The sequence below is a fragment of the Phyllobates terribilis genome, unplaced genomic scaffold, assembly GCF_046119375.1.
Source record: "Phyllobates terribilis strain yellow unplaced genomic scaffold, ASM4611937v1 Scaffold_11__3_contigs__length_659146591, whole genome shotgun sequence".
Taxonomy (NCBI): Eukaryota; Metazoa; Chordata; class Amphibia; order Anura; family Dendrobatidae; genus Phyllobates; species Phyllobates terribilis.
In genome coordinates, this window is record NW_027362771.1 from 187,330,701 (window position 1) to 187,357,801 (window position 27,101).

The following is a 27,101-nucleotide window of genomic DNA, read 5'->3' on the forward strand; positions in this document are numbered from 1 at the left end:
GACGGGCATTGAAAGACTCAACCCCCGTGCATCAAAGTCTAATTAGCAAAAAACGACAAATGGTAATTAAAGAGGAACCACAAGCGGATTTCTTCACCAAAAGTATCAATATAATCAGTAGTGTAGCACAATTACAGCCATGCCTTTACTTTACCTTACAAAATCGTGCTGACAGGTTCTCTTTAACGTTCTCATAGCAGCTTTTCTGCCAATATGCAGGTAATATAAATTGCTAATATAGTAGCCAGTGTAATGAAAGATACCCAGGAAAACTACAGCTCCCTCATACATCTAGCTTTATATTTCTACCAATTCATAGATAGTCTATGCATTCAGGAAAAGTTCAGTTTACTGCCCTAGGAACAAAATAAATACCTTGATCCGTCCAAATCCTTTATTTATAGAAACTATAATTTTGACATTTCTTCCTTCTTTGTGGCACGTTCCATCTTTCGCATCTTTAGCATCATCTAATAAAATATCTGTTAGAAAGAAGAATTTCATTTTATATTAAGAAAATGCTTATCAACATATTATATTATATGAGCATTTTTGGGTGGAAATAATCTGTGGAGGCTTCTTTATGATCTGATGATTTTGAGGAAATCTATCGACAATTTTTACACCCTTGTTAAAATAGCTGCATGGATGATCATGCATTTTCTGGGTATTTATTAACAAGGAATGTGTCTTAGGCCACTATCAGTATGTGGTCAGTATTCGGTCAGTATTTTTTCTCAGGAGTGGGAGACAAAACCAGGTGAGGAACAATCAGAGAAAAGATAGAAACAAGTCACCAATTCTGCATTTATCACCCACTCCTGGTTTTTGCTCCCACTTCTGAGAAAAAATACTGACCGAATACGGATAGTGGGGCCGTGGCTTAATGATTGAAGAACCACCTCTTGGTTTTGATGAATGTCTCTAGCTGTCTCTGATGTCATACAATGTCTCATCCGGATTCAGTGCATGACACTGCCGACCAATAGAGATGTCAATCAAAGGCAGGGGGATGAGGTTGGGGAAGGTTTGCAGCAAAGAGCTCAGCGTACTTCATTGGTTGATCAACGCCTAGCGATCATTAAAACTTGGATCTCTCAGCTATGTATGATTGAGGATGGTTAAACTTGTTTCCATATCACCTATGGAACAATGTTAGCAGTTTTGGGAGGACAAATTTCTGACAGATTCCATTGACATTGATATGAGTGGTGTGTATTTAACTGTGTATAAGGCACTGACCACTATATACATCAACATAACACATTATACATACCTGTTGCTACAGTTTCAGTTATATTTAGATTATTTAAGGAAAGACCTAAAGACTGCCGTGAAGAGGAAGATGATGCGCAGCTGGACGATTCGGAGGATGGTTGCCCTAGTTTTCCTGGGGGGTTAGTCTCAGCTTTTAACATGTCATTTTCAGCTTTCAATATTTCAATTTCGTTCTACGAAAAATGATAATCATCAACATATAGAGACTCAAGATTAGGGGAAAAAAGTTTCAATTGATTTGAAAACTAAACTAAAAAAAAGTAGAACAACAACAACTTTGTGATAAACAGAAAACAAAGTTTTAATTCCAAAAGTTTTTAACACAGCTATCATCAAAGAAGAGAGGCATTTTAAACCCAAAGGTGCTAATGAAAATCTGCCATGACAGATGTCACATCAAAGAATTGCAATAACTCATTCTCCAGAACAAACTGTGCTGTTTAATTAAATTTCATTTGTAGGCTTATGTCAGCTTCATCTATATTCCGATTACGCACTTTTTTTATTGTATCAAAGTAACATTTTTTTTTTCAAAGTGATTGTCCACTATTGCACAGTCCTTCATGAACAGTTCCACTCTACATCATAAAATAAAATAAAAAATACATAATTACCTCTTGTGAATCGGTGTCATTCCTTGTATTGCAACACTATGTCCTATAGTGGTCATATAACATAAACAATGTTACTTGACCAGTGCTGCCAATCAGCGATTGCTGATCAGCTATAGCCTTAAAGGAGTATTCCCATCTCCAAGACCCTATCCCAATATGTAGTAGGTGTAATAATAATATTAGCAGATACCTCAAATTAGAAATGTATAGTTCTTCTGATTCGCTATGTCGCTTTCCTCATGTGCAGGCATTGCAGGACCTTAGGTATCCATGGTTACGACCACTGATATAGTGACAGTTAGTTAGCTTGTTCCTAGTGGTCTTAACCATAGATACCTAAGGTCCTGCAATGCCTGCACATGAGGAAAGCGACATAGCGAATCAGAAGAACTATCCTACATTTCTAACTGGTGGATTTTTTCTAATATTATTATTATTACATCTACTACATATTGGAATAGGATCTTGGAGATCGGAATACCCCTTTATCTATTCAGTCATAGCGGAAGTCCACTTTGACGGAATAGACCACAAATGTAACCTGCCTACTGGTGGATACAGAGGTGCGTTCGGAGGAACTGTGCTGATCTGGGAGATAATCAGTTCTCAATTTATGGTGCATAGTGGAGCAGTTGATAAGACGTTTTCCAGTACTGGACAGCCCCTTTAATGCTACTCTAACATGACAGTATTTTGCATCAGCATTTGTCAAACTAACTAAAATATTTTCATACTGGGCTGCATGGTGGCTCAGTGGTTAGAACTGTTGCTTTGCAATGCTGGAGTCCTGAGCACTATATTCATCAATCTGTCCATTCAATAGACTTGAATGGAGCAGCAGTAAGTATTGCTCAACCACTTCATTATTCAAATTTTACCTATAAATGATAAATGGGGATTCTGGTCAAACCCCCTTAAGAAAGTGTTAATTTATTCTATAATTTCCATGATTGCTGCTTACCAGTAGCAGTCAGAGTTGTCAATGCCTATTCATTCAAAGTATGAAAATATTAATATTCTGTATTTTGCTAATATGTTATCTTGAAAAGGAAAATCTATTAAAAGGAACTGGTCAACCCACTTATGCTCATCTTTCTGAGGGCAGCATGAAGTAGTGGCATGCACATTTCTGACTAGTCATGAGCGAGCATACTTGTTACTCGAGATTTACAAGCATGCTCGGGTGTTTTCCGAGTATCTTCAGCGTGGTCGGGTGTTATGTTTCAGTCACTCTATGCTCATGATTTGCGACTGTTTGACAGCTTTAATACATGTGAGGAATGCCTGTTTCTTAGGCATTCCTCACATGTATTAAAGCTGTCTAACAGTAGCAAATCATGCACACAGATTGACTAAAACATAACACACGAGCACGCTGAAGATACTCTTTGAGCACCCGAGCATGCTCGCCGAAAGGGTTAACAGAACATACTCGCTCATCACTACTGCTGACTATGGGGTCTTTTTTGTAAAACTTCTGATTATTCATGAGCTGCGGGCTCTGTTTGCCCCATGTACATATGTGTTTCTTTTAAATTAACAACTTCCCCTACAGTAGGACATATAGATCACATATCGAGAAAGGTGCATGGGGTGGTTCTAAACAACTCATTCTATTATCCAGAGCGCTAACCAGTTGGTACAACCCCCTTTAAGACATTCTCTCATTTGCTTATGGTTTAGTGCTGATTTCAATAGATGACATACAGTAACACATCCCAAATCAATGATTAATAACTAAATTTGATATCAGCCATGATAATAATTGATAGCATTTGTCAAACAATAGATTAATATGTTGACCTTTTTTTTCTCTACAGGTGGAGGACACCTTGCGTCTTGTATAAAGCTTTATGGGAGAATGTAATAGCTACTATTAAAGAAGTTCAGTGTTTAATCACTAACCTGCATACGGTTCATTACTTCTCTTATTTGGTCAAGGTGATGTGCAGAACTAAGGGCTTCAAGGCGTATGTCTGTTAATTTTAGCTCTTTCTCTCGAAGTTCACCTTTGAGCTGTAGAATAATCTCAGCTTCTGCTTCGGTGCATTCACAGATCCTTGGAAGAGAATAGACCATGTGCTATTAGTTTTTTGTATATGAACTGACTATTCATTTAGTGATTTAGTATAAAATAGGAAAAATATTAGAGAAAAGTGCACACTTTAAAAAACGTGATCAGCTTATTTATGGGGATTCTTCTAGCAATAATACCTGCCCATACAGGTATCTAAAAAGAATATACATGTTATCAGCTCATTCACATACATTCAAAAGCAAATATAGAATAGAAATCTGCTGAAATACTGCAGTTTTAGGATGAACCATTTCAACAATTTAATACATAATAACACGTTTTCTGACCATCATATGTTTTGCATAATCTATCTATTAGACTCTATCTTTTATTGTCAGTTTCTTCTTAGCACAGCTCAAATAAGTCATTTGCACACAGTATACAGAAAAAAAGAACATCCTGTTCTTCTCTCTCTCTATCACACATATATAGAGCAAATAGAGAATCAGAGATCCTACATTTTGATATGTCATTTACACACAAAAGCAGTAGCATTGAGGACTTTGTACAGAAGTAATAAGCAGTGTTGCTGTGAACTCAGCCCTGGAATGAGCGGGAATAGCAAATGAGGAGCAGCAGCAGAATTTCTGAGCCCATGCCTCTCTCTCTCTCTGCAACTGCTCACTCCTCCTCTTCCTCTTGAATCCATACATCTCCATGGGCAGCTGTTGCAAGCTGTAACCTAACTTCTCAGCTCAGTGAAAATTATAATCTGCCTTCATCTGTCTCCCTAATGACAATTTTAACCAGAAAGCTGACAGTAAGTGATGGAGTGCAGGAGGAAGAGCAAACGAAGAGAGCGATATAATAAGTGTAGAATGAGGCCTTTTTCTTTACTACAAAGTTTCTTATATATTATGTACTAGGGATTTACGGATAAATAAGAGAAACAACAGTCACTCAGAGGCAAAGATTTTAGCTCTGAAAATAAACCAATTTGATTTGATCTCCAGATTTTACAAAAATTGTCTTATTTCTAATTGCCTAATCTTTATTAATGATAATCTACAAATTACTCTCAAGCTATGGGCATGTCAAAGGTAAAAGATAAAAAAATGTGAAAATAAAATTTGCTTGTATCAATTTAAAACTAAACTACCCTTAGCTTCCTATAATAACTCAAAGTGTACCTTTGGTTTAAGGAAATTTATGACAAGTCAAAAAGACAATCAGGTATTTTCATCAGATGTTCGCAACCTTGTTGACTCTGTAAACCCATCCGACATCTCATATATGACTATAACATGCAATTATTTTGAAAATTGGGTACATATGCAATACTTGGTGATATCTAATAATTAGTTACACCCAAATGTATATCTTTCATTAGAAAATTTTGGATTAAAATGCCTTTACAAACCCTCAACTGTTAATAGATCACACACATTCTTTAAATTGTCTTTGTGCCTTTCCATTGTGAATTATTTATTTAATATGTCACTAAATTTTAGTGCATGCAAATTCTAAATTCCAGAAAAAATGTTCAGTCACATGCACCACACGGTGTTTTACCGAGACCCATGCTTGTAGATCACTAGGCCATTTTGCCTTTTCTTTGGTGGCCAGTTTAAAGCAGACCTAAGTTCACATAACAGAAAAATTGATTTACTAAACATAAGTACTGAACACACAGAATTTACAAAAATATTTTGATTCCTCCAGGTCTACTTCAGTTTATCTGACCTTCAACAGTTAAAGAAGCACTCACACTAAGTTTTTTATTCATTACATGTGTGTATATATGCATGTAATGTAGTCTAAGTGTATTAATACACTCACCTACCGCTGCTCTCTGGTCTGGTGTCCAGTGCTGTTCTGCTCCTCTTCTCAGTGACATCACTGAGAAGAGGAGCAGAACGGCTCTGGACATCGGAGAGAGCGGCAGTAGGTGAGTGTATTAATACACACACATTACATTACATGCACATATACACACATGTAATGAATAAAAAACTTAGTGGGAGTGCTTATTTAATAAAGAGGAACACCCATAGCTTTTTATACTATTTCATTACTTTATGATATATACCTTGGGTTACAACAGGCAACTTTCACTTTCAGCATGTGTGTATATGTATGTATATACAAACATATAACAATGTATTTGCACATACATAGACCTATACACCTACAAAAAAAAATTACCACTTTATAGAAAATCAAGCAACTTACTCTGAGTTGGTTGGTGACTGTTTTATTGTAGAAGAGCTTGAATCTCCAGAATTATGTTGTAATTTTGGGGAGGATGGTACCGATGAATCTGTAAGTTCTTCAATATCTGAATGGTTAGACGGTGATTTGTTGGACTTTTTCTTACCAAAGGCTTGCTTAAAGGAACTTCGCAACTAGAAAAAAAAATGCAATGTTATAGAGCTAAACTACATGAAATGGCTATTAAGATATGTTTTTCTTTTTAACTCTTTCTGCTGGAGAAGATAGTGGGAACCTGCCCAGCTAGTCTTCTTGTTTCCAGCTCCTTTTCATGCTATCTTTTATCTATAACGCAGACCACATTGGTAGGGCCTGCTCCTGAATCATGTTATACATGATTACATGTTATACAATTGTCTTGTTAAAGAAAGAAAGCTTTAATAATAATAAACTTAATATTTCTCAGATATTTCTGCCAGATAGAGCAGCTCGGTGATGGCTGGGTTTGTATTGGTTTAGCAAGCGAATAGTGAAGCAGCCACTTGATTTTGCAGAGGAGCCATAGTTTGACCCTAAAATACACTTGGCTGCATAGTTTTGATTGTGAAATAGCTGTTTGCTGGCAAAATCAAGCGCTTAATTAATGAGCAATTTGAAAGCCGTAGCTAATAGCCACTGGCTTTGCTAACAATTAGTATTAGTATTTTTAAACGCATTAGTCTTTTGTTGTAGTGTGGCACTGAATATCTATAAGCTATTAGGCGTTGATAGCCAGTTTTTGTAACACCACTTTTAAGCAAAAAAATATTATAAAATGTTGATCTCCAGAAGCTATTTAAAAACTAAAAAAAATATAAGCAGCCTTTGAATTAAATGCAGAAAGAGACAGTAATGCACATGCAAGTTTACAATATTCATTACTAATTGAACTGAATATCCATTAATATCACTTAACATGGAATTGACCCACAGAATTCACTTGGGATTCTATAGCTGTACTTCTACTCTAAAAGAAAAAGCAGCAGTTTCATACAATGAGTAGTGTATCCGCAAACTGAAATCTGCTAAAAATGTAACCAAAAACTACATGAAGAATATCTACAAATTGCCTAAACATTTAACCAAAATCCATATGAAGAGCATCTCCAAACTGCCTAAAATGTAACCAAAATCCACATGAAGAGTATCTACAAACTGCCTAAATATATAACCAAAATCCATATGAAGAGCGTCCACAAACTGCCTAAAACGTAACTAAAATCCACATGAAAAGCGTCCACAAACTGCCCTAAAAACGTAACTAAAATCCACATGAAGAGCGTCCACAATCTGCCTAAAAACTTAACCAAAATCCACATGAAGAGCTTCCACAAACTGCCTAAAAACATAACCAAAGTCCATATGAAGAGCGTCCAAAAACTGCCTAAAAACGTAACTAAAATCCACATGAAGAGCGTCCACAAACAACCTATAAACGTAACCAAAATCCACATGAAGAGCGTCAACAAACTGCCTAAAAAAATAACTAAAATCCACATGAAGAGCGTCCACAAACTGCCTAAAAACGTAACTAAAATCCACATGAAGAGCGGCCACAAACTGCCTAAAAACGTAACCAAAATCCATATGAAGAGCGTCCACAAACTGCCTAAACACGTAACTAAAATCCACATGAAGAGCGTCCACAAACTGCCTAAAACCGTAACCAAAATCCATATGAAGAGCATCCACAAACTGCCTAAACGTAACTAAAATCCACATGAACAGCCTCCACAAACTGCCTAAAAACGTAACTAAAATCCACATGAAAAGCGTCCACAAACTGCCTAAAAACGTAACTAAAATCCACATGAAGAGCGTTCACAAACTGCCTAAAAACGTAACCAAAATCCACATGAAGAGCGTCCACAAACTGTCTAAAAACGTAACTATAATCCACACGAAAAGCGTCCACAAACTGCCTCTTACTATTTTACATAGTAAATATTGGAACCTTTCCACGTTTGCTTCCATAAGTGACACTGAATGAGGAAAACCATGTGGCAGTTAGAACTTCAAATCCGTGTGGAAGAATCAGATCTGTATTTTCCTGGAACATGGAGCAAAAATCAAAGAATGACCTTCAGATTTCTGACGCAAATTCCACAGCAAATACATATCCACAGTAAATGTATTATTGTTGAGTAGTCCTTGACCAATTTAATTTAGACCTTAAACCATTCATAAACTATAGTTATAATTTTTTGACCTAAGGCTAGATTTTTATAAAATATATATACCAAATATTTGTAGAATAAAAAGAGCAAAATAAAAAGCAACTATGAAGCAAAAAGCCAAAAGCAGCTAAACATTTGGCTGCCAATATAAAAAAAAGCTAAATATATATGTGTATATATATATATATATATATAGTTTGCTTTATTGAAGACAAATTCAGATTATTTAGTACATACATTGTGTTTCTTATCTTGAGCTGATCCCGAGTTACAGCCCAGATCTGCATTTATGGTTTCGCTAGTTGCTATTGAAAGCAAATAAGCTTGTTGTCAGAAATAAACCCTAAGAGCTTCGCTTCTGTAATGTTTCGAAAATTGTTTAGTTGTGTTTTGCCTAGAGCAGATTACTGCACAGTACTTGATGATACTTCTCATAATGCAAAATATTAGAGCAAGTACCATGCCGACATTGAGCCCACATGGACTGCTAGGAGATTTCAGCTCTAAATGCAAAATTATAAATACGTTTCTGGGCTCTAATAGTCAGTAACTCAGTATCAGTCTAAAATAAGTAATACAATGTTTTTACAAAGTTACTAAACTTGCTTTTATCTAGATCCATTTTATATGGCTGATATGATACATTTTAATGACTAACAAAAATAAAATAACTGATGTTACAAAGCAAGCATTTGAGAATACATTACTTAGAAGAAAAACACACACACATATACAGTTATATGAAAAAGTTTGGGCACCCCTATTAATCTTAAGCTTAATGTTTTCTTAAAATTGGTGTTTTTGCAACAGCTATTTCAGTTTGATATATGTAATAACTGTTGGACACAGTAATGTTTCTGCCTTGAAATGAGGTTTATTGTACTAACAGAAAATGTGCAATCTGCATTCAAACAAAATTTGACAGGTGCATAAGTATGGGCACCTCACCAGAAAAGTGACATTAATATTTAGTAGATCCTCCTTTTGCAAAAATAACAGCCTCTAGTCGCTTCCTGTAGCTTTTAATGAGTTCCTGGATCCTGGATGAAGGTATTTTTGACCATTCCTCTTTACAAAACTATTCAAGTTCAGTTAAGTTTGATGGTCGCCGAGCATGGACAGCCCTCTTCAAATGATCCCACAGATGTTCAATGATATTCAGGTCTGGGGACTGGGATGGCCATTCCAGAACACTGTAATTGTTCCTCTGCATGAATGCCTGAGTAGATTTGGAGCGGTGTTTTGGATCATTGTCTTGCTGAAAGATCCATCCCCTGCGTAACTTCAACTTTATCACTGATTCTTGAACATTATTGACAAGAATCTGCTGATACTGAGTGGAATCCATGCGTCCCTCAACTTTAACAAGATTCCCGATGCCGGCATTGGCCACACAGCCGCAAAGCATGATGGAACCTCCACCAAATTTTACTGTGGGTAGCAAGTGTTTTTCTTGGAATGCTGTGTTTTTTTGCCGCCATGCATAACGCCTTTTTGTATGACCAAACAACTCAGTCTTGGTTTCATCAGTCCACAGGACCTTCTTCCAAAAAGAAATTGGCTTACCAAATGTGCTTTTGCATACCTCAGCCGACTCTGTTTGTGGCGTGCTTGCAGAAACGGCTTCTTTCGCATCACTCTCCCATACAGCTTCTCCTTGTGCAAAGTGCGTTGTATAGTTGACCGATGCACAGTGACACCATCTGCAGCAAGTTGATTCTGCAGCTCTCTGGAGGTGGTCTGAGGATTGTCCTTGGCTGATCTCACCATTCTTCTTCTCTGCCTTTCTGATGTTTTTCTTGGCCTGCCACTTCTGGCCTTAACAAGAACTGTCCCTGTGTTCTTCCATTTCCTTACTATGTTCCTCACAGTGGAAACTGACAGGTTAAATCTCTGAGACAGCTTTTTGTGTCCTTCCCCTGAACAACTATGTTGAATAATCTTTGTTTTCAGATCATTTGACAGTTGTTTTGAGGAGCCCATGATGCCACTCTTCAGAGGAGATTCAAACAGGAGAACAACTTGCAAGTGGCCACTTTAAGTAGATTTTCTCATGATTGCATACACCTGGCTATGAAGTTCAAAGCTCAATGAGGTTACAAAACCAAAAAAAGTGCTTTAGTAAGTCAGTAAAAAGTAGGTAGGAGTATTTAAAACAAGAAAATGATAAGGGTGCACATACTTATGCACCTGTCAAATTTTGTTTGAATGCAGATTGCACATTTCTGTTAGTACAATAAACCTCATTTCAAGGCAGAAACATTACTGTGTCCAACAGTTATTACATATATCAAACTGAAATAGCTGTTGCAAAAACACCAATTTTTATAAAACATTAAGCTTAAGATTAATAGGGGTGCCCAAACTTTTTCATATAACTGTATCTCAGAGACACGGTGTCATTTAACAAAAAAAAACAAAACAGAATAATCTCAGAGTTAATCCTTAATTAGTTTAGATATGAGGTGTAAAAGTTCTATCAATAAATTGATAAAAGATCTGAGACTCCATTCTGTCTCTGGACCAGCTTCCTCTGATGTTATAGTATAGTCACTTTGAAAGTTTGCCCCAAAAGATAATTTATTTTATTTTTGTTAGCCATTAAAAGGTATAATATCTACAATATTATTATTGTGTTACTGTTACTGAGAGCAATCAACTGGCTAACAAGGCACTAAATCATTGTTTTCAGTCTAGCATCACATGACCAACTAGTGAAAAAAACATCTTTGCCTGCTGAGAGGACACTATGATTATTCTTCTCTATATATTCCCCTAAATAAGCTAAGAAATTATAAAAAATACAGTTAGCGTGGCTGAACTGTCATCTGCTACATTATAAGGGCTCTTTCTCACGTCCTGATATTTCCGGTACTGAAAAACCAGTACCGGAAATATCGGTGTCTGTGTGCACCTGTGTGGCATACATGTGCCAACCATGTGCTGCCCGTGTGCCGAATCAGGAGCACACGTACCAACGCCTGGGAATCAGCGGTACAGTTAGAGCTGTTCCCAAGCGCCGGGTGCTGAACGCTGCCCTCATCATGGTTCCTGCCGGTGCTGCGATCAGCACCAGCAGGGGACCATGATGAGAGTAGTAGTCTGCTCCCGGTGTCTCCAACTGTAAAAATAAGAATAAAATGAAAAATCCTTATACTCACCTGCCCTAAGTGTCCCTCGCTGTAAACCAGGTGACCACTCACACTGAGGAGCCGGGGAGAATGACTTGCTGCAGCGAGTGGGCCCCGGAGCTGCGCTGAGCTCACTGAGTGACAGGGCACCGCTCACTGCAGCGAGTCATTCTCTCCAACTCCTCTGCTGAGCAGTCACATGGATTACAGTGGTGGACATCTTCGGCCATTTAAGTATAAGGATTTTTCATTTTATTCTTATTTTTACACCAGGACACAGCGGGAGCAGACTACAACTCTCATTATGGTCCTCTGTTGGTGCTGATTGCAGCGCCAGCAGGGGACAATGATGAGGGCAGCACTCGGCGCTTGGGAACATCGCTAACTGTACCGCTGATTCTCAAGCACCGGTACGTGTCACACAGATGACACATGGATGTATAATTAATAAAGTGCACTGAGCATATATAAAGTGCAGTATGAAACCATTATTTCATATACATTGATAGTAGCAAATAAGAATATGTATATTAGATATAGTTAAGAATACATCATTTATTGCCCACAATAAAAACCCTATAGCTTTTTGGCACACAAAGAATTTCCTATGAGCTAAATAGCTGTATATACATTCAAAATATACAAAACCAGCACAATCAATGTAAAACATTGGTCTGTCAGGAGATAAAAGCTCAAAAGGTGTCAGCAATGATACTTGGATCTGCTATGCTCACAGCAACTTGTAATGAGATTTGGCTGTCAGTCATTATATGCCTCACACAAGAATTTGGTGAAAGGTCCTCTTTATCAACGATAAAAATGAGGCAGCCGCAAATGGACTAATACAAGAGCAAAAATAGGAATCACTTGTTCAATACTCTGCTGTTCCGGCACCACAGGTCCTGTCTGCACATGGTATATTACTGCTGCATAGAAAAACACTGACTGCAGCGGTCACACCATAGCTATAGTATTTGACCATCATGGACACTGATTGGCTGCAGCAGTCACATGTTGCTATGCTATGTTATCACTAATTATATGCAAACAGATACCAACAGGAATCATCAAATGATTGGTTCTGCAGTGGCAGATAATTTAATAGGGGGGTTATGATTTTTAGGTATTTTAGCACATATGTTGCTTCCCAATTTTTTAAGAACCCCTTTAAATGGTAAGAAAAGCTGCAGTATGTTTTGAGCTGATTTACCCACTGCTTTGCCTGTCTCCACGCTGAGCTAATTTGAGCCGGCTGAAAGGAATTTGTCTTCCGAATTTAAAATTGACAGGTCTCTGCCTTCATTAGGATTAAAAGTGCATCCACAGTCAGGAAACATTGTCATCGTTAATATATACATTCTGCAGCAGCAAATGCATTTGCTGATATCTAATTAAGCATTTGTGTATTTTAATCATTTAGTTACATGCAATAAATGATGTGCCTAGTGTCCAAAAAAATGTGCAAAATTACAGCAGCCATGCTAAAAGGGGGTTTAACATGCCAGACCAGTCCAGGTTCTATATTCACCTCACTTGTATTGAAGTTCACCTTGTGAGAAATGAAAATAAATGAAATGGAATGACAGCAGGTTAGTGTCGAGCTGCAGTTGATTCGCGTATTGCTCATTTATCAGACTCTAGATTTTCGATTTGCCTGATTACATTGCATAGTAATATCTCTTCTGAGACTGCAATAATGTAGACACAATGAGCTTATCCAGCTATCGCACAAATATTTTATCCCCAGTGAAAGGGAGTTTGTCAGACCAAATATTGACTGTTCAAACCAAGCACTGGTGAATCCTTGACATGGCCAAACTGTTCAATGCAAGTTCTCACCTACTTGTTTGGCATCTATTTTTGCCATTCTCTGGCTCCTGTAAAACCAGAGCTGTTAATCAAGGAAAACGGAGTGGAGACAGATGCAGAAAAAGTAGGTGGGAAGGTGAAAGGAACTGATTGAGTGCCTGTGCTTGGTTTGTACAGACATTTTTGCAGGCAGACTGCATTTACGTCATGTGGTTTTAGTGTATCTGTTCATTTAGATATGTGACATTAGGCATGCACATACACAGGGGCATACATAAAACATAGCACATACAGTATGACTTTTCTACCAACATTGCATAGCAGTTTATGCGTCTACATTTCAGCATAGACCAACTGTGGTCCATGCTGCAGGCTAGTCATATTTATGCACCAGGAGACATAGCGGCCTGCTGACTATTAGGCTCCAATATCCAATAGAGGAGCCAATACTTTAAGGCTAAGTTCCCACAACGAGGTTTTGAAGCTGCAGATTTTCTGAACCCATTAAATAAAATAGGTTATTTGCATTTTTTTTAAAACATGCAGGGTAAAAAACTCACTAAAAACTCATCGTGAGAACGTAGCTTTAAATGCAATGTGAGATTTTAGCCCTGGTTTCCCTGTTGGATACAAGAGCCAAGGAGACCGAGCTGGAAGCCCTGTTGTTCAATGCGTAGATATTGGTGAGAAACCCTCCCTTTTTCTGCAACTTTATCCTGAGGGAATTAATATATGAAAACTAACATATGATTATGTAGACCAAAACAATCAATCAAGTTAGACAAATGGCAACTGGAAGCTCCTTCCTACCTCCACTGATTGTTTACACCCCCAATATGAACATTTCAATACTAAATCTTACCCAATTTTTCTTTTTCTTCTTCTTGGCATCAATATCATTGCTACTACCAATGCTGGAATGACTTGTAGCGCTATTGATGCTGGAAACACTTTCAGAAGAATGCTGTCTTCGAATCCGCATGTCTGCTGAAAAAGAAACCAGCCTGTCAGTGTCTATGAAGCATTTAGTCTCTGGATAAGGCTGCTTTGCCTTAAGAACCCCACACATCGGACAACCTTATAACATGAATGAAGCCTTCCGAGCCGTCCCTTGACAGATAATGTTGGGGGGACAAAAGGCTCAGCCAGTTGAATTCAAACTCCTTATCCTTTTGTTCTCCCGCTAAATAAGCAAAAGGTGTTTGGCAGCAGCCTCCTCTACACTCTCCATTGAAAACAAAAAATCTTACACGTGGAAGAGAGAGGTGGCTTAGATGGCTGTCATCTGACTGTGCTTGGCTAGTTTGGTTGACAGCTATCTAAGGTACCTTTAGAAAAATAAAAGTTTATCTTGGAAAAGTTCCATAACACATTGTGTAATCTTTTAAATTTGTACCAAATTAATATTTAATCACATCACTGAAGTGCAAGGAATAGATCCACGATTAAACATGCTCGTCAGAGTGCTAGAAGTCCCTGCAGTAGGTACAGGTCCTGACCCGATAATGAGCCACCAAGCTCCAGTTGGAGAAAACCCTAATTGACTCTTAGAGCTCTTCACTTGCTACAAGGGACTATTTGTATTGTTTTTCTGACAAATAATGTATAAATATATATTATTAATATGATCTCTGCACAGACATGCACTTGTTCTGCATATATCGAGGTAGGTGCTCAGAATAATTTCCCACTGATGAGCTCTATGGCTTTTGAGCTGTAGTTTACTCGCAATCTGACCTTACATTGTATCTCTAGTATTAAAGTGAACCTTCACTTACAGAAGATCCCTCATGTGTGGAATGTAAGGTAGCAACTACCAAAAAGGTCACCAGTAATTCTTGCTCAGTAGTCAGGCTTCCTTTACTAGGTACAAGTTGAACTCTTTTATAGGGTAGTTTTATAGGGTAGAGGCAATTTAGAAGTCTTGTAATATACAGAAAGATGTTTGGAGGTCTATATATACAATGACCTCTCTAGAGAGGAAGAAGACATAAACTCTAGTGCCATTTATTCAAAGTAGTAATCCTGGTTTGGCTTCTTATTCTTAGTCACGTGGCACAGCCCTTTAAAGGGTAGATATTGACTTTAAGGGATTACTAGTTCCAATAGGTGGTACTAGAGTTTCTATCCTCTTCGTCTCTGAAGAGGTTATTTTCATATATCAATTACCAGGGGAGCAATGCATGGCTCCTATCACCGACTTGGAACTCTTCACAACGAGAAACTTTTCACTTTAGACTCCGAGGTCTATATAATCACACATAAAAATAGAGAGAGTAATTCTGCATACATTTAAAAAGAAGTGCCAATAAATCAGCAAGGGCTCTGACAACTTTTACATCCTGTTTAATTCTATTATATAATTCCCAATAGCCCAATTTGCTCTAAAAAGAAAATATATTTAGAGGTATTATACAACACAGTAATATTTCTTTTACAGGAAAATCAAAAACAAAACAATAATTGAAGAAGCCAAATACAACTTACAGACCATGGTAGTATTATAATGTTAAATGTTAGCTACTATGTATAATAATATCAGTTTAGATGTAACTGCTATGTCATTTATGCTCCGACTGTCCAAAGCAATTTCCAGCCCTGAATATTAGAAAATGTCCTCAAGCCAATATCATCATGCCTTTTTTAAAGAGGGTCTGTCAATTGGTCAAAAGTGGCCAGTGTTTGCTCTTATTTTATTCACGCTGCTCCACCACACGGTTCCAGAGATATGGACCTTTTTATGTAGTGCTAATTTTATGGTCTTTCTTAAGGTGGCATGGGTCACCGGATTCTGTCTGGGCCTGTCTTTAGGCTACTCTGCAAAATTACCTTGTAAGAAACGCCCTCTTGGTAAAGATCATCAAAAGTAGCACTAGATAAAAAGCTTTTATCTCTGGAACCGTAGAGTAAATTTTATAAAAACAAAAACTGGAATACTCAAGAGAGTAGAGGGAATTAAATAAGAGCAAAAACTGGACACTTTTGACCTGGTGACGGGTCTTCTTTAATTGTAATCATGGTTTGCTATATAGATTGTGATCGCTTGGGCCGATAATTCTAAAGATATAATTCTGATGTCTTACAATCCATCTGTACAGGACATGTGAATGTCCACCTTTTAATCCCATCATACACTGTGTGGTTATGACTACACAAATCACCAATCAAGGTCAAGTACGTCATTTATAAATTAAACTATAAGAAAACTCCTACATAAAATTCAGCTGACAATAACCACATGTGAAACCAAACTCCACAATAGTATGTGTTATCAAGATTATAGAAATGAAAGACAGTTGGACATATTTAAATAAGTAATAAGATTTGTTTAGAAGCAAATACAGCCCAATGCTGAAATAGCTTAATAATGTAAGGATTTACCTCTACTATGGTGATCTGAACCGTTCAGTGCTCCTTGTATAGCAGCTTGTGCTGCGGAATTCTGAACTTTCAGCAGTTCTATTGTCTCTCGAAGCTCAATGAGCTCGGACTCCTGAAAACAAACAAAAAAGGACATTTTCAGAATGTGTATATATAAAATAATTGTAGAGATCTGTATTAGTGGAATTATATGAAATATGGAGGTAGATCAGGATCTGGATTGGATGCAGAAGATTTAGATAATGTTGAAGTACAATTGAAAAACCTCACATGGGAAAGTTGTTTTTTTTAATTGGTGGAGGTGGAGACTGTTGGACAGGTGTGGTGGAAGTGGAGGCTGATGGACAGGTCTGGTGGAAGTGGAGGCTGATGGACAGGTCTGGTGGAAGTGGAGGCTGATGGACAGGTCTGGTGGATGTGGAAGCTGATGGACAGGTCTGGTGGATGTGGAGGCTGATAGACAGGTCTGGTGGAAGTGGAGGCTGATGGACAAGTCTGGTGGAGGCTGATGGACAGGTGTGGTGGAGGTGGAGACTGATGGACAGGTCTGGTGGAAGTGGAGGCTGATGGACGGGTCTGGTGGAAGTGGAGGCTGATGGACGGGTCTGGTGGAAGTGGAGGCTGATGGACAGGTCTGGTGGAAGTAGAGGCTGATAAACAGGTCTGGTGGAGATGGAGGCTGAAGGACAGATCTGGTGGAGGTGGAGGCTAATGGACAGGTTTGGTGGAGGCTGATGGACAGGTCTGGTGCAGACTGATGGGTAGATCTGGTGGAGGTAGAGACTGATGGACAGGTCTGGTGGAGTTGGATGCTGATGGACAGGTCTGGTGGAAGTAGAGGCTGATGGATAGGTCTGGTGGAAGTAGAGGCTGATGGATAGGTCTGGCCACATGCCCCTCTATAATCAGCCATTCTGAGAACAGGAGTGCTGTGCAGTCTGTGAGGAAGGCAGCACTAAGAAGTACAGGAGGAGAACCTGTCATACTTAATACTAGCACATGCCACAAAATCATGTCCCCAACACATTTTCTGAAATAAAGATATAGTGGCCAACTCGTTTAAAGTGTACCTCCAACTATTCTGCTTTATTTCATAATATCCTCCTGCACACAGCCATAGTGTTAAATGAAGAAACACTGGGTGTCCGCACTACAATATATTAATATATTCTGATTTGTAAAGCACTTACTGACCACAATAATAAATTCATCTTGCAAATGTGCTATGCGCACTGAAGTAGTGGTAGATATGAAGAAAATTAAAGGGAATCTATCAGCGGGTTTTTGCTATGTAGTCAGACAGCAGCATGAGCTTGAGACAGAGACCCTGATTCTAGCAACATGCCACTTAGTTTACTGGGTGCAGAAATTATGATAGTTGTCTGTGCTGCAGATCTAGCAAAGCTCAGCTGTTCATCTGTGTATAACCCCGCATCACAGCTTTCTTCACATAGTGACAGAGAGCTGCAGATCAGTGCTGGAGGGGGGTGGGGAGTTGGACTACCATGCACATGCCAAGCTGTCCTGTAATGATAATCTCCTGAGAATAAAACATTGATTGTATTAAAACAGCAACACACAGCCTAGTAAGTGACACTTCGCTGTAATCAGGGTTTCTACACCTACATTATGGTACTCTCAGATTACATAGCAAATACCTGCTGACAGATTTCCTTTAAGGGAAACAGGTAAAACAAATAATTACACAGCCATTCTGACATGGATTTTCAAAGTACAGAAGCATATTGTACGCAGATTGTATTGTGAAATATAGTGGCAGATCTATATTAAATAAAATAGCAATGCATGAATTGGATTTAGCTAATTCAGACTTGCACATTTAAACAGTGCATAGATGAGTATACAAATTAAATCAAAACAAGCTTTACAAAATAACAAAATCACAATAAATGCGTCAATATATAATAAATACAAGCCAATAACAACAAACAAAATCTAAGAAAACATGAAAGGTCAAGTATAGCAGTTTTAGAGCATGTTGTTGAATGCACTATAAAAATAAAAAAAAGGGAGAAAATTGACCTCCTTGTGATGGCTCATATAATCTTAAACATTTCATCACTTTCTAGGCTTTAATCTACAGATGTTTCTAAGCTTTTTAGGTCACCTTTTGTTCAGCTGTCATTGTAAGGCTTTGCAGGCGGCCAGTCATATTTCCTAAGCTCTTCTCAAAAGCTGCCACTAAATGAGACTGGAAATGAAGCAAAGAGGAAAATCATCAAAATTCTATCAACTGTTCTCATTCAAGGCATATAAATCAGCTTGTTAAGATAAGTCCCATACTTTTTCGATTCGCATCCATGTTTTTTTTTTAAGTACTGATAGAACTAAAATCTCCTGTGGAAAGATGTGACATTATCTTTGCTACATGGAAATTGCAGGAACAAAAATACACTGACAATAGTGGAAGGTATTCATTTTACTTTACATCTAAGTAAAATCGTTATCGATTGTTTTCCCTCAAATTGATTTAATCCTACACAAAGTAACAATTTCTAAGCTTTTTTTCTCATTTTCTTTACAAATGTAAATAAATATCTAGAATAAACAATATATCATATAATGTTAAGTGTAGCACTAATAGAATATACCAAAAAGATAACTGTAAAAATAATTAAATGCATTGGAAAAATCAAGATTAAAGCTTTAATACACTGTAATACATTTTTGCAATAGTCCTAAATAATAGCCTGTACTGGAGCATAGAGCTGCAATCATAATTCTGATCTCTGCCATTGGAAATAGATAACAAGCTTGGCTTGTAGCCATCCATGTACAGTTTAGCTCTTACATTGCAATAGAATAACTTAGCTTATTTTTTCCTCTATGGTTCTTAATATTAATACTGAATTTTATCAGTGGCGTATGCGCATCAAACATTCTAGTGCAGTGGTCAATATCAGTATCTTTTTTTCTGGCAAAAATTAGCTTTGCCTACATAAACTTTAGATATTAGATGGAGAAAGTACATTTTTACTTTTAAGTTACTGATATATAAAAATGTTGATGTCCATGGCAAACAGATCTACAAAAAATGTCAAAATGTTGAAGTTTTTGTTGTTTTGTTTTAACCCCTTTACCACCTTGTGTTTTTCCATTTTTGCATTTTCATTTTTTACTCCTCTTCTTCCCAGAGCCATAACTTTTTTATTTTTCTGTCAATATTGTCATGTGAGGGCTTATTTTTGTGGGATGAGTTGTACTTTTGAATAACGAATAACACCATTGGTTTTGCCATATATTGTACTGGAAAACAGGAAAAACATTCCAAGTACGGTGAAATTGCAATAAAAGTGCAATTCCACAATTGTTTTGTTTTGTTTTTAACCAGGTTCATTAAATGCTAAAATTAACCTACCATTATGATTCCGCAGGTCAGTAAGAGTTCGTAGATACCAAAGATGTATTGGTTCTTTTTTATTTTAGTGGTGAAAATAAATTCAAAGTTTGTAAAAAAAAAAAAATGGCGCCATTTTCCGAGACCCGTAGCATCTCCATTTTTCATTATTTGGGGCTGGGTGAGGGCTTACTTTTTGCGCGCTGAGCTGACGTTTTTATTGGTATCATTTTGGGGTAGATACAATGTTTTGATCGCCCGTTATTGCATTTTCTCGCAATGTTGCAGCAACCAAAAAAAGGTAATTCTGGCATTTTGATTTTTTTTCTTGTTACGTCATTTACCGTTTGGATTCATTCTTTTTTTATATTGATAGATCGGGCGATTCTGAATGCGTCGAAACCAAACATGTATATTTTTGATTTTTTTTTATTTGTTTTATTTTTAATGTGGCGAAAGGGGGACGATTTAAACTTTTATATATTTTTTAATTTTTTTTAATTTTTAAAAACATTTTTTTTCACTGTGCACTTGTTTCAATAGTCTCAATGGGAGACTAGAATCTGCAATCATCTGATCGCCTGTGCTACACATAGCAGTGCTCATCTGCTATGAGCGCGGACCGCTGGACGGCGCTCATAGCCTCCTGGCAATGACAACTGCAGGGGTCTCCTGCAGACCCCGGGTTGTCATGCCAGCCCATTGGCGACCCGCGGTCATGTGACACGGGCGCCGATGGGCAGGTCTAATGACGCGCTTCTGGTGCATACATGTTAAATGCCGCTGTCAGTTTGACAGCAGCGTTCAACATGTTAACAGCTGCGGGTGGATCGCGAGCTGCGGGTGGATCGCGATTCCACCCGCGGCTATTAGGGGCATGTAACAGCTGATCAGTTCAGCTGTCAAGTCCCCAGAAAGGTGCGGGCTCATCGCCGGAGCCCACACCAAAGAGGTACTCATATGTCCAAGATCATTTTTTGTGTGTAACCAATGTAGTGAAATGAAACAAATTTATGTAAACACATATGGCACACATTTACATCTTCAATGACTTTTGCCACATTCAGTTTATTAGCATAAAAAATCCAAAAACATATTGCACATAAACATATCAAAAAGGCCACCCATTGAAATACGTTTAGTTCAATTTAATAAATTTTTTCAAAAATACACTATGTGGACAAAAGTAGTGGGAAAGATCCTTAACCTTTGCACTTAGTCTTTACATTCTGTCCCTATTGCCACAAAGACCTAGCCGTGAAGGGCCTTTACTAAGCTTTGTGAAAGAATGCATCATAGATAAAAAGTTCGCTGAATTCGAGAGCATGGTCCTGTTATAGGATGCCATAATGGCAAAAAGTGAGTTGGTAAAATTGATTTTGTGCTGGGCCTACACATCAGAAAAGTGCAAGTGATTCTTACAGGTAGGAGGTAGTTGACAGGGCTTCCATATGGCAGCTTCAGACTACTAATGTGGACTCTGGACCAGGGTTGTGAGAATTGATTGCTCATTTCTATTAAATATGTGGTTGTATAAAGTTTTTGGATTTTAACTTTCACTCCTGCTGCTGGATATACAACCATTGGATTCACTCCTGTAAGTGATATTGTTGAAAAATGTAAGAGTTTGGGAAGCATAGCAACTCAACTCAGCCATGAAGTAGCAGACCAAGAAAAGTTACAGAACGAGGTTGCCCAGTGTGCATAGTGCATAAAAGTCACCAGTGCTCAGCTGAATCAATAACTACAGAGGTCCAAACCACCTCAGGCAAAAAATGTCCATTGGGAGCTTCATGGCATAAGTTTCCATGGCTAAGCAGCTGTATGCAAGCCTTACATCACCAAGCTCAATGCCAAGAATTGGTTGGAGTAGTGTAAATCACACCGTTATTAGACTTTGGAGCACTAGAAACATGTTTTGTGGAGTGACAAATCACATTTCGGTATCTGGCAGACTGATGGACGACTCTGGGTTTGGCGAATGCCACGTAAACATATAAAAAATACAAATATTGGCAGCAAGCCAAGTAATGCCAGGAAAACAAATTCCACATGAAGGTGTTGTGCCAGCTGTAAAGTTTGGTGTATGAGTGATTATGCTGCTGAGGTTGTTTTTTAGGGGTTGGCCTAGACCCATTAGTTCCAGTGAAGGGAAATCTTGGGCAATTCTATGCTTCCAGCTGTGTGGGAATAATTTGGCGAAGGCCCTTTTCTGTTGCCACTTGACTGTTCCCCATTGCACAAAGCGAGGTCCATAAAGACATAGCTGGGTGAACTTGATGTGAAAGAACCTGAATAGCCGCACAGAGCCCTGACCACAACACCATTGAACATTATTGGGATGAAATTGAGCAGCACAGTGGCTCAGTGCTTAGCACTGCAGCCTTGTAGCACTGGCATCCTGGGTTCACATCCCACCAAGGACAACATCTACAGGGAGTTTGTATGTTCTCCCTGTGTTTGTGTGGGTTTCCTCTGGGTTGTCTGGTTTCCTCCCACACTCCAAAAACATACTGATAGGGAATGTAGATTGTGAGCCCCAATGGGGACAGTGCTAATAATGTCTGTAAAGAGCTGTGGAATTAATGGCGCTATTTAAGTGAGTAAAATCAATAAATAAATAAATTGCAAGCTATGCCTTCTGGTACAACATCAGAGTTCAGCCTCACAAAATATTTTATGGTTAAATGGGAAAAAAATTCCCATAGTCAGTCAAACTCCATACTAATGCCTACAGATTTAGAATTGAAAGCTTCGGTAGGTATAATGTGCAAATGTCCCAAAACTTTTAGTTTTATTCATATAGTGTATATATTCTCAAAAGACAAAAACTTTGGTGTGAAAGGAGTAGAACCTTAAAATAGGAATTCTTATCATAGATCTATCATTATTTATGAGTCAGATGTTGTATGTTAAAAAAGGAAGTGGCTAGACCTTTATATATAATAATACATTGATCAAACATTTATGCCAGCCATGTCTTGCAAAAAAATTATAGTGCCAGTACGAATTCAAAATTCACATCAGCCATTTCCTACACACAGTGAATAACAAGGAGTAAACAAATCATACTCACATTAGCAGACAACTGAGATGTCAATGTCGCAACTTTTTCCTGTGATGCTATCAGTTCCCTACGCAACTTTTGTATCTGCTAAATAAAAGCATTTAAATAACACATTTTAACACTTATCTGATTTTGGATAGCAAAAATAATTAAGCAAAATTTGCTGCATATTGTAGACCACCACGGCACAAATGTTTCCCTTCTCTAGGCTTAATTCTAGTGCTACTAGATAGCAAATACCTATTTTATTGCCCTTGACAGAGGACTGCAATAGAAAATTGGACCTAAAGTGCGGTTTTGTCACTGAGCCTAATGTAAAGGAAAGAAGATTGAAAGTAATATCGTGAACATTACCAGAATTGTTCCATAACTTGAACAGGATTTCAGGATATGAAATGCCATTCACAAAATGACTGGAAGATAGGAATCTGGCAATTATGAGTCAGGTCATGTTACTCTGATATTAAAAAGGTAATAGAGTCACAAGACAGGAGGAAAACTGGACTTCTTGAAAACAAAAATGAAAAAAATTCAATTTCCTGCCCATGATAAACACTTTAGCAATGGGGGCAAAAGGTGATTCCCTTTAAAGTCAAACATGTGGCATGTAGGAGCTATGAAGATCATGATTCTGTGAAAAAGTGATTAAAGAAGCTGTCCAGTACTTTTTTCAATTGCCCCAATGTATTTAGCATGTGCCCATAATTGTTTTTGTAATTACCTTTAGTTGTATGTATTGCCTGTGAGTGGTGCCATCACTGGCCGCTTAGCAGGCATCACATGACCCCCGGCTGCAGCCGGCTGTGACATCCACTGATGTCATGTCAAGTTCCGGCTGGGTGGAGTTACACCCAGCATCCACTGCACGCTTTCCCTCTCCTCATTCATTGGGAAAGAGCGCGGTGGGTGCTGCGTGTGATGCACGGGGTAACCCCGCCCACAGCCCAGCATCCACCGTGGAGACCACGTCACTGATGTCACGCCTCAATTGACGTGACGTCAGCAGAAGAAAAAGCCAGCTGCCGCGCGGTGGTCACGTGATGCCTGTGAGCGGCCAGCTATAGCGCCACTCACAGGCTATACATACAAATAAAGGTAATTACAAAAACACTTATGGGCACATGCTAAATACATTGGACAACTTCTTTAAGCCAAATGTAATATGGTGCCTTTCATTCACATATAAATGTTACTGTAAAAGTCAGAAGGCCGGTAAAACCTAGGATTTACCGGTCAATCTGGACATTTACCGAGGCCGTCGGTAAAAGCTCAAAATGAAAAGTAAAATTGGACTTTTACCGGTGAAGTCTTGGTAAATCTTAACATTTCTCAACAGCGTTGGTAAAAGTCTGATGTATTCCATATAAACGAACGATTTTGGACTTTTACCTAGGCGAATTGGTAAATCTTTACATTTACCAGCATGTGTTGGAAAAAGTAACTACCAGCATGTGTTGGTCTCAGCTACATTTACCAAGAAGCCGTGGTAAATGTGCACATTTACCAACTGCGCTTGGTTAAAGTCAGATGTTCCATCTTCACACCTGATATTTCTGACTTTTACCACGCTCGACGGTAAATGTTAACATTTACCAAGACTTCACAGGTAAAAGTCCAATTTTACTTTTCATTTTGAGCTTTTACCGACGGCCTCGGTAAATGTTCAGATTGACAGGTAAATCCTAGGTTTTACCGGCCTTCTGACTTTTACAGTAACATAAACACTACAAAATTAAAGGTTGTCTTCTTTTCAAGGGAAAACACAGCAAAAAGACAGCATCCATCAAACTAGTTTTCATAGGAAGATATTCAGTAGGCTTTTTTTTAATTCAATAATTTTATTTCAATCAATATTAAAAACAAGATTAAAAATAGAATGCAGGGCCTCCTTTTGGAAGAAGCCCAAGGTGAAATGGCGTCGTCGGGGTTACATACCAGCACTGCCATGCCCAGACTGACATTGTAAACTTTGTAAGTATGCTCTTACAACTATTTGCCAAATTGACAGTGATACCACTGTATACTTTAAGATCAGTCCCTGAGGATAAAATATAAGCTCCTTTAATATTTGTTACATCTAATACTGCATTTAACAAACCTCTTTGGTAGCAATTTCCTGGCACTTTCACCTTATATTTGCACATAGAACTACTGCTAGTATTTATTATGCAAAATTTTGCACATAACAGACTTCTATAATCAGCAATTCTTTGGCACTTGCACTTTAAATTTATATATAGGATGGTTGCAATATCATTGGGATGTTTATAATATTATATAGTAGGTTTGGAAAATTCTACAGGTCAATCTTGCGGCACTATCACTTTATAATTTGGAAATAGGTGCAATATAAATTGTTGTATGTAAGAAAATAAATTAATCTGTGGTATTCTGTCAGAAATTGTGATTTTCCTTTGTAATTGGCAGTTGGCCGGATAGTGGAAGTACCTGCATTTTATTTTTAATCTTGATTGAAATTAAATTATTTAATTTAAAAAAAACGAAAAAACTATTGGATATCTTCCTATGAAAACTAGTTTGATGGATGCTGTTTTTTTGTTCACATTATAGCCAGGAAATAGTGATAATAAGTGACGTTTGAGTATATTTCTTTTAAAGGGAGTCTGTCAGCAGGAGTTCACTTCTCAAACGATTTATATGTACATTTAGCTCTTTCAAACAAAAGTTCAGCAATACCTTTATGTGGCCAGTCCCTTTCTCTGTTACTGAGAAATCAGCGTTTAAACTATATGCAAATGAGGCTGTAGATCTGCAAACTTTGTCACTCCAGCTCTATTCCCCGCTCCTCCTGCCAACAGCCTCTATGCTGTGTGACCTCACACAAAGGAGCCATCACTCAAACAGGAGGAGGCACTGCTGGACAGGGAATAGAGCTGGAGTGACGGGGGGCTTCAGATCTACAGCCTCATTTGCATATCCATTCAATCTCTGATTTCTCAGGAATGGAGGACTGGTCTGACCATGTAAAGGTATCGCTGAACTTGTCTTAGAAAGAGCTACATGCACATATTAATAGTTTGGGGTTTGAAATCCTGTTAAAAGATCTCCTTAAACCTTTCTTCCTCCATAGGCTCAGAGATGTATAAAACAAAATGAGCTCCCAAAATCCAGCAATGCCTCTCTGACGCTGCTCCGGCCTTTGTTGATCGGCTGCATTGGTGACATCACATTCACAGCACTGAAGCTAATTACTGGGCTCAGCAGTTCGGGCCATTTACATTAGCAGAGCCACTAATCCCACTGATTGACACATCTTATAGCACTGCAGCCTATCAACAAAGATCAGAGCAGCAGGTGAAAGGTAGCACCGGACCCAGGGATGATTAGAAAAAGCTCTGTTAGTTATTTTATATTTTTGAGCCTATAGAGGAATAAAAGATAGAAGAAAGTCACTGTTCAACTACACCCAAAGAGGCTGTCTTTTTATCAGTCCTTGTTACCAATTGTTAAAATTGTTATTAGGATCAAACTGTAAGCAGTTGAGAACAAATCACGCTGATTCACACTCTGTGGGTAGCAATGTGACATATTTACTTTGTTTTTAGATTGGATCTTAAATAAAAGTTATAAAGGATAGAATTAAAATCAGTTTTTTTCATCCTGTGCTAGTTTTGATAAGAATTGTACACAGATTGCAATTATTCACTGCCCCTTTGCCCCATACACACACAGCTTCAGCCAACGACTACCAGTAGTTAATTTATTATGACTTATATTGGGAATGTTTCAGTTATCAAACACTGCAAATGTTATTGTGATATTTCTAACCTGTATTCATTTCTACTGAAACACGGCCAAAAAAATGAAAAAATTACCTCTGAGTGTGCTTTCTCTTCAGCCTAGATAAAATGACATACATATTTTAATACATGAGATATGCAATTTGACTAGCAAATTCAGTGCTTCAGCTTATGAGAACAAATGCAATTCCAGGTACAAAACTGTACAAAAATTAACTCTTTTGTACACATGATAGGAAATAATATAGATTCTGATCT

At 38.0% G+C, this 27,101-nt stretch overlaps 1 protein-coding gene across 13 annotated transcripts in view; it reads right to left on the minus strand.

Moving 5' to 3' along the window:
* The window catches only part of NAV3 (neuron navigator 3), an 837,776-nt gene that overhangs the window by 54,215 nt on the left and 756,460 nt on the right, over window positions 1–27,101 (minus strand). For 8 of the 13 annotated variants that reach the window (XM_073651888.1, XM_073651886.1, XM_073651887.1 and 5 more), the window contains 10 exons: window positions 26,919–26,942; window positions 23,092–23,169; window positions 18,786–18,869; window positions 16,658–16,769; window positions 14,139–14,263; window positions 12,996–13,016; window positions 6,142–6,314; window positions 3,798–3,951; window positions 1,277–1,451; window positions 376–482 (listed from right to left, as the gene is read on the minus strand). In XM_073651888.1, the coding sequence (XP_073507989.1) occupies window positions 376–482; window positions 1,277–1,451; window positions 3,798–3,951; window positions 6,142–6,314; window positions 12,996–13,016; window positions 14,139–14,263; window positions 16,658–16,769; window positions 18,786–18,869; window positions 23,092–23,169; window positions 26,919–26,942 (1,053 nt within the window). Of the gene's footprint in view, window positions 1–375; window positions 483–1,276; window positions 1,452–3,797; window positions 3,952–5,481; window positions 5,548–6,141; window positions 6,315–12,995; window positions 13,017–14,138; window positions 14,264–16,657; window positions 16,770–18,785; window positions 18,870–23,091; window positions 23,170–26,918; window positions 26,943–27,101 lie in introns of all 13 variants that reach the window. The other 5 variants (XM_073651884.1, XM_073651893.1, XM_073651894.1 and 2 more) reach the window with 4 other exon arrangements.